The sequence below is a fragment of the Falco naumanni genome, chromosome 4 (genome assembly GCF_017639655.2).
Source record: "Falco naumanni isolate bFalNau1 chromosome 4, bFalNau1.pat, whole genome shotgun sequence".
In the NCBI taxonomy this organism is placed as follows: Eukaryota; Metazoa; Chordata; class Aves; order Falconiformes; family Falconidae; genus Falco; species Falco naumanni.
In genome coordinates, this window is record NC_054057.1 from 68,383,790 (window position 1) to 68,399,946 (window position 16,157).

The 16,157-nt window shown below is 47.3% G+C and overlaps 1 protein-coding gene across 4 annotated transcripts in view; it reads left to right on the forward strand.

The window, feature by feature from the left end:
• SLC25A42 (solute carrier family 25 member 42) overlaps window positions 1–16,157 on the forward strand; it is a 23,501-nt gene continuing 7,344 nt past the window's right edge. For 2 of the 4 annotated variants that reach the window (XM_040589615.1, XM_040589617.1), the window contains exons 1-4: window positions 1,321–1,430; window positions 12,061–12,183; window positions 13,317–13,428; window positions 15,755–15,780. In XM_040589615.1, the coding sequence (XP_040445549.1) occupies window positions 12,100–12,183; window positions 13,317–13,428; window positions 15,755–15,780 (222 nt within the window). In that variant the 5' untranslated portion in view covers window positions 1,321–1,430; window positions 12,061–12,099. Of the gene's footprint in view, window positions 750–1,320; window positions 1,431–12,060; window positions 12,184–13,305; window positions 13,429–15,754; window positions 15,781–16,157 lie in introns of those variants that run through there. The other 2 variants (XM_040589616.1, XM_040589618.1) reach the window with 2 other exon arrangements.

Sequence of the window (16,157 nt, forward strand, 5' to 3'; positions counted from 1 at the left end):
GGAGGAAAGTTCACGTTCCTCTTTCAGTGAGATGAGCATGCTGGGGACTGGTAGCGAGGATGGTAGTTTCAAAGCAGGGATAAATGGGCAGTGGTACCACAGAGTGGGAATCCAGCATGGGGGAGCGCAGGCTTTGGCTATCTCTTAGCAGGGTTGCACTTCCCAGAATCCAAGAGTGCCGTAAATGTACAAGAAGGCCGTTCACCTCGTGGACTGAAGACAGCTATGGATTTGGGGGCGGAACAGGGGAAGTGAAACATCCAGAACGGTTCTGTAGTCTCAGTTAAAGGCTTCTGTGTGCCCCAGTTCCTTTGCTGGGCTGTGTTGTTACCAGCCCTCTCTGGTGCTGAACCTTCCTCCTGCGCTGCTACTGATGTACTTGAGTGGATGTTTTCTAATGTGATACTCTGTAGAAATGTTGACCCTATAAAACATAAAAGTGCTATAAGGGTGGCTGGCTCTTTACGGAGCCTTTTTGAGGCAGGAAAAGAAAGGTGGTGGAAATGCCTCTGTTGACTTTAAAGCCTCCTGCAGCCCTGCGCTATCTGCCAGCAGATAGCAAAGGTCATTGTGTTCTCCAAAGGCTTCTGACCCCGGAGAGTGTTTGTGCGAGGAGAGGCTCCTGGGTCGCCTCCCTTCCTGCTGTGTGGAAGGCTCAGTGTGTTTGAGCACTGCTCTGATCTGCCGGTGAAGGTGCCCCGCTCCTTTGTGGCAGAGCGGGCAAGAAGAGCTGATGAAGAGCCTCTGAGGTCCCAAGCCCTGCAGGAGAGCCTGATGGCTCCGGGGAGTGTGTTTGGTGCAGCCTGGCTCACCCAGCTGGCTCGGGGGGGGGGGGGGGGGGGGGGTGTCAGAAGTGGCACTGAGGCTTAACGTGGTGCTGCAAGAGAATCAAAAGGGGGGGGTTCGCTCCACAGTGGCAGGAAAGCTTAGATTAATTTTCTTTCCATTTTAAACAAGCGGTAGTGTAATGCTGAGCTTCTCTGACCTGCAGCTGCCGGGGTTTAACCTCGGGTGGAGGCATGGGGAGCAGGCAGAGCGGGGCGCAGGGCACGCAGCCATGCGGGACGAGGCTGGGGCAGAGCACGCTGCCCCGGGGGACGCAGGTGGAGCCGGGCAGGGCCCTGCGCGGGCTTTGCGCGCTATCTGCGTGCCGCGCAGCGCCGGGCGCACCCCACCTTCCCCACCCACCCCACACAGACCCAGCGCTCCGCCCCCGGCCGCGCTGCCCTCCTCTTCCCCGGCACCGGTTGGCTGGCTTCCCCGTCTGTCTGCGGCTGCGCAGCCACTCCCCGCGCACGGTACTGCCCCTGGCGCGGCGATTGGCCAGCCGTCAGGGCGGGCGCCGCCTCCCGCGGGTGCAGCGAGGGAGGGGGAGGTCTGGCGGCCGCAGGGAGACAGCGGCTGAGGCGGCGCGGAGCGGAGCGGAGCCGGTGAGTGCGGCCCGGGCCCGGGCCCCGGGCGCCGCCGCGGGCAGGCACGGCCCCGCGCGCCCATCGCCGTGGCCTGGCGTCTCAGGGCCGGGCGGGCCGGGCCGCGCTGTGTGTGCGGGGCCGGGTGACATTGCCGCGGCCTCCCGCGGGGTCACCGCCGCTTCGCCCTCCCCCCTGCCGCGCTGTCCCGGCGGGGCTCGGGCTCCTCCGCCCGCCGCCGCCCCCTCTGCCTGGCGGCTCGGGGGAGCGGCTGGAGCCGCGCTGGGGGCTGGGTGCCCTGCTCGCCGCCCGGCTGCGGCACCGCGCCGGAGGCCCGGCCCGCCCCGGGTCGTGCTGCCCCGCTGCCCGGCCCCTGCCTGCCTGCCTTGCCTGCCTGCCCGCCCCGCTGCCTGCCTGCCCTGCCTGCCTTCCCGGCCCCTGCCCGGTCTCTGTCTCCCTTCCCGGCCCCTGCCCGGTCCCTGTCTCCCTTCCCGGCCCCTGCCTGCCTGCTCAGCCTCTGCCTGCCTTCCCAGCCCCTGCCCGCCTGCCCTGCCTGCCCACGCTGCTGCCCACCTGGCCTGCCCTGCTGCCTGCCCTGCCTGTCTTCCCAGCCCCTGCCTGCCCACCCTGCTGCCTGGCCGCCTGCCCCACTGCTCACCCTGCTGCCTGCTTGCCCTGCTGCCTGCCTTGCCTTCCTTTCCAGCCCCTGCCCAGCCCCTGCCTGCCTGCCCTGCCTGCCTGCTCTGCTGCCTGCCTTCCCAGCCCCTGCCTACCCACCCTGCTGCCCTACCCGCCCCACTGCCTGCCCAGCCCCTGGCCATCTGCCCCACTGCCTGCCCAGCCCCTGGCCATCTACCCCACTGCCTGCCCTGGCTGCCTTCCCAGCCTTTACTTGCCTGCCCTGCTTCCCAGCCCCTGCCTGCCTGCCCACCATGCCTGGCCACCTACCTGCCTTGCCACTTGTCCTGCTGCTCCTCTTGCCTGGCCCTGCCCCCCTGCTGCCCTGCCAGCCAGTCCTGCTTCTCAGGTTTGAGGCTGGTGTCTGCCTAGCGCATCGTGCTCCTCTTCCCTTCCAAGTCTTTTGATCAAAGATGAGCGCGCGTGTCCAGGTGCGCCCTTAGGTGTGAGATGTGATTTTTGTTTAGGTTTTTTTAAGTTGATGTGAACCTGTGAGTAAGGCACACTTGCGTTCCTCTGCGGGGGGGTAGGTACTGGCAAGCGTGGAAGGTGTTAAATGCAGTTCTCTTGATGTCTTCTTTTCTACTTCAGCGTAAGAAAAAAGTTGCAGAGCAGGGGTGACTTTTCTTGCCTTACCTTCAAATGTGGAAATGGAAGAAGTGTCTCGTCTTGTGTTTAAATCATAACATAAAAAGACAGATGGAAAATGCTGGAAATTATTGTGCAGTATTAATAAACACAGTGCCACCTTCTCTGCTGTATGCAAACGTGTAACTTACTCACTGCAGGCGTAGCAGTTGGTGCTGCAATTGCTTTGTTGACCTTAAACCTGCACTCTCCTGAAGTTTGGAGGAGTCGAAGATCTGTTTGTTGACTGTATTTTTCCTGTTGGCTGTTAATTTAGCAGACTGCATGGAGTGGGTTTGGAGCCTGCTGTCGCTTGGCTCTTTTTGTATTTGGTTCTTACGCTTCATGGTCGCATTAACTGCAAAGCCTTTTCTGGAGGTTGTGTGCTCCTCTGGTGTTTTTCTGTGGTTTGATGACTTTAGAGAGTTTTGAAAACATTCTGGTTTTTAAATGACTCTAGTTTGGAAGAGGGGTGTGTGTGTAAAGGAACAGAAGAGATGTCTGTGGGTGTTGGAAAACAGCTGAGGGAAGAGGGACTGTGTAATAAGGGTACCAGAGGGTTGGTATAATCATACCAACAACCTGTGGGTGAATGTATTTTTAAAAAATCATGTGATTGGGCATCTAAAACACCAGGGCTGGATCCTAGGTAGCTCTGAGCATCCTTACATCCTTCTAGAGCTGTGGATACTCAACACTTTTTTTTTTTTTTTTTTCTTTCCCCCAGCAAGTCAGAATCATTATTTAGGATATCTGAATGTTGGTCTTGAGGAGAGCTGCTGCGGAGGTGGGGACTGGGACTGCCCTTGGTGTTGGGTGTCAGCAGGAGCTCTCTGGCCCCAGTGATCCTTCAGGCTGGGGAATTTTAGCTCTTGATAGCACAGCGGTATGAGTCAGGAGCTGCGATAATTTCTTTTTCCTTGATCTGCAGCTGTAGCTAGTACACCGACTTGGGCAGTCCCCATTGCAAGTGCATGTTTCGGGCATAGCTGGTGTGTTAAACTTGGCTTCAGGAAGTTACATAAAACATAAGATGAGCACCAACGCAGCCTTGAGTGTGTGGTTACCTGAAACGGATGGGCTTGGTACAGGTCAGACAGGTTTGCTGTTAGAAAAAAGCTCAGGAACCAGCAAGAGTCGTTTTCTTCTTAGTGACTTTGCTGCTGATTGTAGGAAGATGCATTCAGGTTTGTACTTCTTAGGTGAAACTGATACCAATGCTTCAACTTTGCAGTGTTGCTGTTTTCCAGGTGATAAATAAGTATTCCAGGTGGCGTTACATTTTGTGTTGTATGGAAAGGTGAACTGAAATGCAAACAGCTTACTCCAGCTCACAGAATGAATGAGTGTTGGAGGAGTTCTTTGCATTCCAGTTGTGCTTTAAATCCGCTACTCCTTGCTGTTGTGCAGTTGATGATGAAGGTATGTCTGTGCCACGTGTAAGTGCTGAGTTACCCTAAGGTAATCAAACTTAATTGAAATCTGCAATGCTTTGGCTAACCAGAGTTGGTGCTTAACTTTGCCTTGATTTTTGTGTGGCTCGGAGTGAGTACAACAGTGAGTGGGGTGGGCAGCTCACAGTCTAGCATGACTCCGTGCAGCCGAAGTGGAAAGTGTTGCTGTTAGGAGACGACACCTGCCTGGCACGCTTGTGGGTCGTTGTACTTAGTGATGGAAGGTTGTAGTTCTTTATTTTCCCTTTTTTTCTTTGTAGGCAATGTAAACTGCTGGGGGTTTAGAGCAGAAATTGTAATCATCCGTTACTGTGTTGGAACAGCTCCTGGCAAAGATTGCTCACGTATTGATTGGGGGTTGCTTGTGTTCCAGAGAACCTCAGTTTGCCATCAGAAATTTCACCCATGTTGGGATCTGTCACTTTGGGACCTGTGGTAGCATTCATCTGAATGCTATCTGGGAACCACTGATGGGAGTTAACGTTTGGACTTGAAGATCTTAAAGGTCTTTTCCAATCTAAACGATTCTATGAATCTACAAAAGCTTGTATTTCGTGTGCCTGTGGGAGGGCTGTTGTCCAAGAGGTCGTGTATAATATTTTCTTGTTGTGTCTTCCTCGTGACATTATCTTTGAGAAATACTTTTTTTGAGAGGAGTATTCAAGCTGGGAGGATGCTTGAATATGGTTGTTGATTTGTTTGGTTTTCTGCCTTCTGTTCCTAAGGGAGGTGATTGCTGCCTGGCCAAGGAGTGGGTTCGGCGGAGGCCCCTGTGATTCACTCCTCTTGTTGAAGTGCTCTGTTCTCCCTCAGATAAAGCTGTTATCTGTCTTGCAGATAAGAACTGGTCTTCAGTTTTTGGCTGTAGAAAGCATAGTTGAGGTGTTCCCAGCAACAGTCTTCTTCTAGCAGCTGAAGAATGAAGCACTGTTTTTTTCTTGCCAAGATTTTCTCTGTTCTGTGGCTCATGCCTGCCTTCCAAGCCTTGTTCAAAATGCAAGTCACCTGCACTCCTCTGAATAATACAGCTGGCTTTGCTAGCAGAGGTTTAGATTTAACCATTTCTCAGTGTTCATTCAGCAACTGGCTTAATTAAAGTCAGATAATCTAAAAACCACGTAAAGAATTGTATCTTTATCCTCAGTTTTATTGGCAGACTTGAGTTATATCTGGCTGCAGGAGGCAGGAGGAGCGTTTATTTTGTACTTTGGAGCTAAGAAAGGATGTCAAAAAATTAAACTCTTCCAGATACTGTAATTTAGTGAGTGTTCTAGTCAATGATTCTTTAAAATCACGCTAACAGTTTCTGTACAGACCTTTAAAGGAAGAAGTGCAATGCACTGTTCATAGCTAATATTTTGGGGTTGGATTTGTATGCAACTGAAAGATGAATGTGACTGAAGAGTTGAGTCTGCAGGGCATATCTGGTTTTGATTTTTAATGGCTTAATCAAACTGGAAGGCAAAGATGGACCTCAAGGGGCCATCTAGTTATAGTTCATCCCTCTGTGCTGAGTGTTTCAGCCCTTTTTTCTGTGATTTTCTGCGGTGCTTTTGCTCCCAGAGTGAATTTAAGGCTGCAGTAATCTCAGCATTTACCACATCTCTTTCTCTGTCAGGCTCAATTGCTCAGTTTAACAATAACAATTGAAGGAAACCTCATTGAGCAACTTCCCAGGGTACTGTTTCACTTCAGACTGCCTGGGAAAATGCATGAAAATTTTTGCAGGAACTCTCTTGGTTTTCTTTTTTCCTAATTTAATTATACACTTTCATCAGTGATGTTAACAACATAATAATAAAAAAAAAAGAATTAGGAACCAGCTAGCTGTTGACTAATGAGAGAAGCTGGCATATCTGAATGGAGTTATACAAGTGACTTTACCTGAATGAAATTGAAATTCTCCCCCAGAGGTGAGCTGTGACTTCGGGTTTGTATCACGATAACGTCCTGTGGGCTGTAAGTGTGTGGTCAGTGCTGTACACAAATTTAGGGAATAAAAAAAGTCTTCTACGTTTCTGTGTTGTTTTCTCTTCTGCCTTTTGGCAATGATTAGAGAGAAGCTGGTAGCAGGACTGTTTCTTCAGCCTATCTTACGAACACAGCACGTCTTGTGGTCATCAAGTCACAGCAGCTCCTGCCTGCTCCAACGCTGTGGCTTTGCCATTACCTGCCAGGGCTCTAAACTACTTTTATAATTACTCCTGGGGTTGTCCGAGGAAAAAGCAAACATTTCTCAGCAAATAGCTGCTGTTGCGTTCAGGTCGCTGACGGTGCTGTTTGCTTTGCAGCGTGTCTGATCTTCTTGCTGGAGAGATGATACTCTTTCAGAAATCTTAGTGTTTTGTGACAGGTCTAAATTCCAGTGGAGAATATCAGACAAACATGTTTTTCAGTCATCATAGAATTGTTTTGGTTGGAAAAGACCTTTCCAACTGTTCACCTCGCGCTGCCAAGCCCACCACTAAGCCGTGTTACAAGCCTCCAGGGGTGGTGAGTCAACCACTGCCCTGGGCAGCCTGTTCCAGTGCTGGACAACCCCTTTCAGTGAAGAAATTTCTCCTGATAGCCAATCTAAACCTCCTCTGGTGCAATTTGAGGCTGTTTCCTATTGTCCTGTTGTTTGTTAATTGGGAGTGGAGATGACACCTCGCTACAGCCTCCATTCGGGCAGTCGAAGAGAGCCATCAGGTCTTCCCTGAGCTTCCTCCTCTCGGGGCTAAACCCCCTCAGCTCCCTCTACTGCTTCTCGCCAGGTGCCCCAGCCCCTTCCCCAGCTCTGTTGCCCTGTCCAGAAATGGACACGCTCCAGCACCTCAACATCTTTCTTGTAGCGAGGGACCCAAAACTCAACAAGGTGTTTGAGGTGCAGCATTCCCAGTGCCCAGTACCAGGGGACGATCACTGCCCTGGTCCTGCTGGCCACACTATTGCTGACACAAGTCAGGATGCCATTGGCCTTCTGGGCACGCTGCTGGCTCTTGCTCATGTTCAGTCAGTTGTTGACCAGCACCCCCAGTCCCTTTCCCACCGGGCAGCTTCCCAAGCCTGCAGCGCTGCGTGGGACTGGTGTGACCCAGGAGCAGGACCCGGCACGGAGCCCTGTTGAACTTCACACAGTTGGCCTCAGCCCACCAGTCCCTATCAGGTAGTTGATAAAGATATTAAACAGATATTAAACAGAACTGGCCCCACCGGGGAGCACCATGTGTGACTGGCCACCCACTGAGCTGAATGGAGTTTTTCACCCAGCGAAGGGTCTGCCCGTACCAGCCGTGAGCAGCCCATTTCCCCTGGAGATACTGACAGAAAGCTTAGAAATAACTAGATTAATAGGATATGGAAAACTTAGAATAATTAAAACTCTCATTGTATGTACAAAATGAAGGTGAAAAGTTCAGCGCGAGGGAGACTACTAAGCCTTCATCCTCAACGACCACCACCAGGAGACAGTGCACAAGCACAAATGGGAGGAAACTTATGTTAATGACTTCTCAGTAGACTAATTATCCTAACCCAACCTATTCTCAGGCATCTATTGAATATGTATGAATGTATACTTGAAATCACACGTGCACAAAGAAGTCGGGACAACAGGTGCTTTCGGAATTATCCACCCTGGTGCCCGCCGGTGAGTTAAACATACCTGGTTTATAACCTCTCCTGAGTTATAAAGTTTAATTCCGCACGTCAGTGCTGTGGGAAATGGTGTCAAAGGCTTTACTAAAGTCTAAGTAGACACCATCTGCAGCCTGCCCCCCATCCACTAAGCAGGTCGACTTGTCATGGAAGGAGACCAGGGCAGGCAGTGACTGACAGGTTGCGATGACACGTTGCAAGCCAGTCTCTGGGCTGGATGCCTGTTTGCTGCCTACACAGTCCCATGAAAACCCCGATGCCTGGGTCTGCTTTTGTGGTTAAAGTATTTTGATATTAACAGATAGTTTCTGGTCTCCCCAGGTGCTGGCATAATGGGAGTGGTTAGGATGCCAGGGAAGCCTGGAGAGGATGGGCAGTGTGATTCCTGCCTCCCGGAGCTGTGAGTGCTGTGCAAAACGTTCCTCCTTCCCGCTGCTCTGGGAGGTTGGTGGTGGGGATCCACCTTTGGGAAAGCATGTGTGTAGCTGGTAAAATACATGAAGGAGGGATTTCAGGCAGGCTGTGCTGTAATGATGTGAAGTCAAACTTTTAAATTAGGTCTAATTTTTAAATCTAGATAATAATCTGCAAGCCTTTACTTTAGCAATGTGATTTTAATTGTACACACCCTAGCTGGAGTATTTGTGCTTATTACTTGGTTGTGACGCTGGTCTCTGAAACTCGTTGGCTCTTCTGCTGAAGATCTAATTATCTGAAGACTCTGTAACTTAACATATGTTCAAATGAAATAGCTAAAATATAGCGTCATGATTGGATTCACAACTGGCTTGGACAGCCAGAGCTGTTTTTTCTCTGAACCCCCACTCCCCTTTGGGCAATGAACTGGCACCTGCCTGTAAGACATTCTTCCTAGCAGGATGCTTTTATCATCTGAATAACTTGATTCTGTCTCGCCTGTCCTTTTAATCAAAATCACCACCAAGAAAAGCAGAATGTCTGACTTGTCAGAGAGTCAATTTGACAGCTTGATTGAACTTGCTCAGGTATTCATTAAGTGCCGCTAGAGAGAGCTGGGAGAAAGGAAAGGAAAGACTAACAATGCTCTCGTTTTTAATGTGCAGAGCATATTCTGTGCGCCTCCTGGTATGCAGGGAATGAAACTTGCTGTAGCGCACAGATGTTTCTACGATTGCTAGAACACAGGCAGGTTACCTAGAAAGAGTCCCAGGACTCAAAGAATCATCACAAAACAAACCGCTGCAGCTAAATTCATCAGTTTAAGGCGCCACTGCCAGAAACAAAGGGTTGAGCTTCCCTGTTTCTCAACTTGGTAAATAATCATTGATCTGTGACTGAATTAGCATGGCTGAGTTACAGGCAGTGTTTTCTGATGGAGTTGAAACTGGATGCTGGAGTAAGTGCTTTGTACTTTCAATAAACTAGCATGAATTTTGTTGAAAAAGCACAGCGTATGTTACTCATTAAACCTCTTTAACTTTTGAACTCGCCTTTGCCAGCAGTTTTGCTTTCTGATTACATATTCTCTTAGGGGAATGGTTTGCTCTACAGCGTGTAGTACTGAGGAGTCTGGATCCAGATGTGTGACAAGGACTTGGGTAACTACAGTATAAATAACACAGAAGTGTGTTATAAAAAAATAAATCTAATCCACAGCTATTTCTTTCTTGTTGCCTGTGGCTTTGTAAACATAAGTAATGACTGTGTGCCGAGCTATACAAAATACAAGGATTTAAAAAATATCCAGCTGCTCCATGTTGGGTTTCAGTGGATTACTTAATGAGCGAGTCAGATTGCTGTATATGCAAAATAATGCCTGGCTTCTAATGGGCAGGCGCTCCAAATTCACAGCAAAACTTTAAAGCAAAGCTTTGTTCTCTGCGGCTTTGGTGTGCGTAACTGGTCATAACAGCCAGAATTTGGGTAATAACTCCTGGACATCAGAATCCAGTCCAGCTCCAAAATAAAATATGGATGCATTACTTTGCAGTGAGCAACAGGAACAAAAATAATAAACATTATTTTTACGTTTAAGCCTCTGCAAGTTTAGAGCCTATATTTATGTAGAGCATGTGGGCAGTTTTAATGTGTAAAACTGAGCATATAGACAGGTGTTTGTAAGATATGGGCATTCGGCACTAAAAATAAAAAAAGAACATGTCTGAACAGGATCAAAGAGAATATTGTTGAGTAAATGGGTATCATCTTTATGCATGTGCACGCTCTAAAATAAATCCAGGCTTAATAACATCAGTTTAGTTTTAAAAATTTCCTTTTAGTCATCTCTTTCTCAATCATCTTTCAAAATCACGTTTTAAAATAAAGTTGCATATTGCATTCCTAAGCTCTTTAGCATGATTTCTATTTTTGTGGGTTTATTTTTGGTAGAGATAAATCTGATATTGTGACCTACATTTCTTTATTTGAGACAGCTAGGGGTAATATCTCTACCTGCAATTTCTTTCATGCTTTTGCTGAAAGGCATTGTTTTACAATAAGTCTTCCAGGTCCATAAGATAAGAAGGAAAAGAAGTAACTGCAGGTAGTAATTAGAAATAATAAACAGTCTGTCTTCTTCAAAATAATTTGATGAAGTGCTCTGCTCTGTAGTGTTATGAATCCTGTAAGGAGTAAGACCGTAAATACAAGGTGTTGTTCATGTGGTCTGATGTGACCAAGCTTCCATCACAGAACTTTTCAAGTGCAAACACCGATGCTGTTTAGGTCATGCTTTGGTCTATCAGATGCTGTCTTTCATTAAAATCTTGAGTTATTACTCCCTGAGCAATATCCTGCAATCTCCTCCTTTCGCAAACACCCTCAGGAGTTGTAAACACATTGATATGTGTCTTCCCAAAGCTCTAGCGAGTGATGTCTGGCATTAAAGATACCAGGTGTGTTTGTCCTCCTTTGGACCGAGTGCGTGGGTCATGCATAGCTTCATCATCACAAATTGGTCATGCACGAATACAGACAAGGCTGATCTGCCTCTGGCTTTGCGTTAATATCTCTGCTGCAACCAAGGGGTTTGGAAAATGAAGTCTGGCACTAATTTATGAGAGCAATGTGGGGAGAAAAAAATAGGTCAGCAAGTATGAAAGGTGCTGACAAGCATATAATATCTAGAGAGTGTTAAAAACAAATAATAAAATCGTCTTCAGATGATCTTTCCAAGCTGTTGTGCCTGAGGTTTCCTAGGCATCGGAGGGTGGCAAAGGTGAAGGGACTTGCTGGGGAGCACATGAGAAGGCTGGGGCAGAACTGGGGACGAGTTTAGGAGTTCAGATTTCCTCACACTACATTTCTGGAAAGGAAGCTAACTGTGGAAGCGTGGCTCTTGGAGCAGGCTTGTTGCTTCGAAAACTGATCCTTGGACTTATGAACCCCATTTGTGAATAGATTCAGAACTCGGAGAGGCACCTAAAGTTTTTCAAACTTTAGCTCTTCCCTTTCTGCATATTTAAGGATGAAAAAAAACCCACGTCATAAAAAGCAGAAACAATAGGAAATTAGGTGCTAAAGTGACAGCTTCTCGATAGTCTGCAGCTAACATGAGACTGACCTTGCCTTTCATGAGGCAAGTGAGACCATGTGTCCCAGCAAGGGACATCTGTGCAAACTGCACTGCTCGCCAGCCACGAGCACGTCTGCGTTGCAACTGTGGAGAAAGGGAGTTCGGCAGTCACTGCTGTGCTGCTTTCAGTTGGATCGCTAGCGTCATCAAAATAGCCTTTATGGCACGTGTGAGGCATTGGATCTGGCTCTTTCCTAAAATAACCTCCAGTTGCTTGTGGCAGGCTTTCAGGACTTACTGCTGTGACTATTTTTTTCCATTTTCCAGGGCTGGGTTTTAAATTTCTGTATGCCTTCTCCGATATCTAGATGCTCAGCGGTCAGAGCTGAGTAGCAAGCAAAATCCTCACTGTAAGTGATGGCAGAGGTCAGAGCGGGATCTGGTTCTTCTCTCTAGAAACTGCGGATGTTTTGATGTTGTCACTTGCATCTGAGTTCCCGGTGGGCTGAAAAGAGTGAATATGATTGATGCAGTTTTTAAATAGCACCAAATTACACACACACGTACGCTTGCACCTTGAAGGAGGGAAGTGGCACCAGGATTCTGGAAATGCTCCTCACCTGAGAACTTGGGAGAGGGGTTTTCATCCTGAAAATGGCCCTGGGAATATGTCGCTCCCCCTTCCTCTACAAACTTCTTATTTCCTGCGTATTTCCTACTTTTGACACTAACTCTTGCTTTGTTCTTGTTTGCAATTTAGGAGCCGTAGCTCTTCTGCCCACTTGCAAGTGCAACTGGTATGGGTAATGGTGTGAGAGAAGGTCAAGTGGATTTCAAACAGCAGGATGTGGAGCCAGTTACATCGACCCGTCTTCCGTCAGAGGTAAGAGCAGATCGGTGGGTGTGTGCAGTGGCTTTGAGGGAAGAGCTGCCTGGCTGCCGTCCAAAGGAAGCATCTCAATGGGATTTGAGCTGCGGAGTCCTGAAAGAGTTGCAGTGTATGTGCAAGGCACATAACCTGGAACTTTTGCTTTCTCTGAGGACAGCCAAGCAGTTCCAGCCCTCTGGGAAGGGTTGGGCATCACTCACAGCTGACAGGCAGGCAGGGCTGCGTTCCTTGTTCAAGGTTATGTCTTGTTATGTCTTTTGTAGCAGGGCTGGGAAGAGAGCCATAAGTCTTGGTTTCTCTGCTCTTGCTGGAGTCTTGTCAAAAACACTGGAAGAGAAGGTGGCACTGAACCTTGGCCTGATTTAGACCAAAACGCAGGCTGAAGTTCACACAGCACTAGCGCTGCCTTTGCATGGCTACCCTTGCGTTTAGCACCCGACAGGCAGAGACTGGAAAGGAAAATTGAACCGAAGCACGTATTTTGGTAATAAACATTAACTTCTTAGTTGTGAAACATTCCAACCCAAAAAAAAAAAAAAAAAAAGTTAACTTCTCCATGAAAACACAAAGCATATCAAAAGTTAACATTCTTAAGCCTTGTCTTGACTTGTCTTTCAGAATGTAACCTTCACGGTGTTAGATTTCAAGTCATTTACTTGCTTTCTGCCCATGTGTTATAAGAAGATAGCTGCTTTATAAATATGAGCTGTGGCAGGAATGTCGATAACAAAAATACTTCCATTTATCGTAGTAGGAAACCTGCCTTGTTTTATTCTTGCAATCTTGGGAACATTGTGGGAATAGGGCTTGTGTGTTACTGGAAGGGCAAGAAAGCGGCTTACCTTCTCTACACACCTAAATCATCAGGAAGTAGTGGCTTAGCCTTTAGAAGTCTTAATAGGGAGAAGACAGTACATGTGAGAGGTGGCAGACCTTGGAATTTTGCATCTTGGCAGCCAAGTCTACTCTTTGTGCTTCGTGATCTGACCAGGAATTTACTGTGTTTAAAATTTTGAAGATAATTTTGACCCAAGTCCTTGAGAGGGGGTAAATGCTGCAGCAAAGGTAAAATATTACAACTTTAATTTAGGATTGACTGTGTTGTACTGAGCAAAGCTTTGTTCCAGGATAACCAGGAGAAAAAGAAAGTACTCAACTCCCTGATGTCTGGTGCATTGGCTGGTGCTGTTGCTAAAACTGCAGTAGCTCCACTGGATAGGACAAAAATCATGTTTCAAGGTGAGTCCCAGCAGCTTTTGCAAAATGCTCTTACTTTATTGTTAGCAGAATCCAAAACAGCTTCTCTGAAGTGCTCAGCCAGCCTGTTCTCCAGTGCACTGCCCTCCTTCAGCCTACAGAGACCTGGCAGGGCGCAGACAAAATAGCGACGTTACCATGATGAATCGAGCCTAAAAACCTATTGTTTGATTCTGGGTGGGATTATTGCAGGTGTCAATCAGCTGTGCATCTGGCCCGTACTCTTGGACCCAAGTCTCATGGTAGTCAGCAAGAGTTTTTCAGTCTCAGTGTAATGCAGATACACGTATTGCTGGTTAGAGACGATGCCTCGTGGCTCGTGAACTTTGGCTGGCCGTGTGTGTTCTGCAACGTCAGGGAGAGTTTTGGTGTGCAAAGTAAATCGATGCCGTAAGGACAGGGATGGTTGGCAACACTCCCCATTTCTGTGTCTGTTCAGTTTGGAAAAATAAGGTGGGGAAAAGAGCAATATGAGGAGATGTGGTGACACTGGAGGGAGGTAATTGAGCTGTTTGAGTTTCTTGCTGAAGGCTGAATGCCAGGCCGTGCCTGCTCGAATGCATGCAGTCTTTTTTACTGAGGGTTGCATTGTATTGCAGCTGAATTGTTTTAGTTGGAGTTGAAGTCGAGGATGAAAAGTACCGCAGGAGGCATTGACGCTGGTGTACCTGGCTTTGTATTACACAGCTGCCCTTTCCGGAACCTGTAAAGTGTGTAACTGGAAACTAAATTCATCTAATTGGAACTGAAAATTCTCACTTGTTTAGTGGGATTTGGGATTCAGCCCCATCATGAGCTCTGTTCCGTTCCCCCGTTTCAGTGCAGGAGCTGTCAGCCACACTAATTGTCCCAAAGGGAAGCATGCAGACTGCTAATACAGTAGACATTTTGTGAAGCCAAGAATTTTAAATCTGGTTGATGTCCCAGATTAAATGAATTGGGGAGGTTTAATCTAATCCCTGGATGACATTTAATTTTGAATTGACTTTCATTTGACATGATTTTCATTCTCGGCATAGCAGGGGCTGAGGCCTGGAATAGCAGGGATATAGATCAGGGAGTTCAGGCTGTAGGGAGCTAAAGCCTGGGCTGGCTGCAGGCTGGGATCGCATCTGTGACCAGATGCTTGTGCAGCAATGAGGACGTGCTGTGCTTTCTCACCAGAACAAACACTGGAGTTCATCTAAGGTTGGAAATGTCAGGACCAGAGGTGAGCTGGAAACTGCATAACCGGCGTGAGTCAACAGCTGTCCGTATAAATCACCTTTAATTTGTATGGGCGTACATTTAGAAAAAGACCTGTTTGGTTTGGCCCATTAAACTTGATGCAAAGGATATGATTAAAATGTGCCCGTGCTGACCAATTTCGTAGGATCTAGCTCTCCTGAAGGTTTTTACTGTGGGGCCTCTTCCCTGGCTGTGAAAAGGGAAAGCATCTCTGGGTCGTGTGAGTGTAGGAAGGTTGTCCCTCAAACTAGAGACTGAAGAATTTTCCTGTGGGAGAGAGAAAGAGCTCTTTTCTATTGCAGAGCCAGCTGCAATTGGTTATTGAGGTGTTGTTATTTCTTTAAAAAAAAAAAATGTTGAATTGCATAAAGGAGCAGTGCGGTGAAAACGTATTTGCATGTGATTGTTTGATACACTTGAGAGGTTACAAGTCTCAAAGGAGTTTGAAAGAAACTGCAATAGACACTTAATTGGAACCATATTTCACTAGCGTTGCTGTTCGGGTTTTAGCCTGGGTTTCCTTCCTGCTGTAGGAATGTTACAAAACAGAGCTGCTGTATGCCAAATAAATCTTGCTTCCAAATGCCTTGTGTATTACATAGTTAAAGAGATGCTGTCAGTTTGAATGGATGCAAGAAAAGAAACGGAGTGTTCGTTTGAGTTTTGCTAGGATGAAACCATTCTTGCGTGGAGCCTCGCTAAACAGACCCGTTCTTTGCTGGATTCTGGCATTAGTCTGGAACCTGTGCACAGAAGTGGTCTACTAAAATCAGTGGTTGGTGCAGTTTTGATTTTTGTAAAATGTATTTTTGATTTATTCATTTCTGTTTAGTGCTTTAAAGTAAGAAGCATGACACAAACTGAGTGTTTTTGTAACAGTAGGTGGAAAAACAAACTTAGGTGCTAAAGAGAGTTTGGGAGCACTTACCAGTGGAAAGTCTTTGTTTATGATAAAGAATCTCTATTTTCTCTTGCATTAATTCTTTTGCTTCTGTCTTTATCCCTTAGATAAAATGCCTGTATGGTTTATTTGATCCATCTAAATGTATTGCAAGACCTAATGCTCATTTTTTCTTTTTAGTGTCTTCAAAAAGATTTTCTGCCAAGGTGAGATGATATGTGTGTCTCCTGTTGACCTGAAGTGTTTGATTAATGGCCGTAATAGCCCTAACAGCATCTTTTGTTTGTATTTATTTAACTTTCTTGCTTGGATTTTATTGGCAGCACTAATAGTGAAGGAGCACGGAGGGGAAAGACTGGAAACAGTGTTGTTTATAATACTCCTTAGGACAGTGCTCTTTCATGTTCATGTTCTGGCCCGGTGCCTGGCACAGAGGGGTCTCAGTCCTCGTTCGTACTCCAGGTTCTACCTGTGACATGGCAGTAAATGTTGTGGCATCGTTCAGGGGTTTGTTTCCCTGGGCCCACTCCTTCAGCGGTTGCTTTCTTCCCCCCAGCCACACTGGAGTTGTTTCAGAGTATAT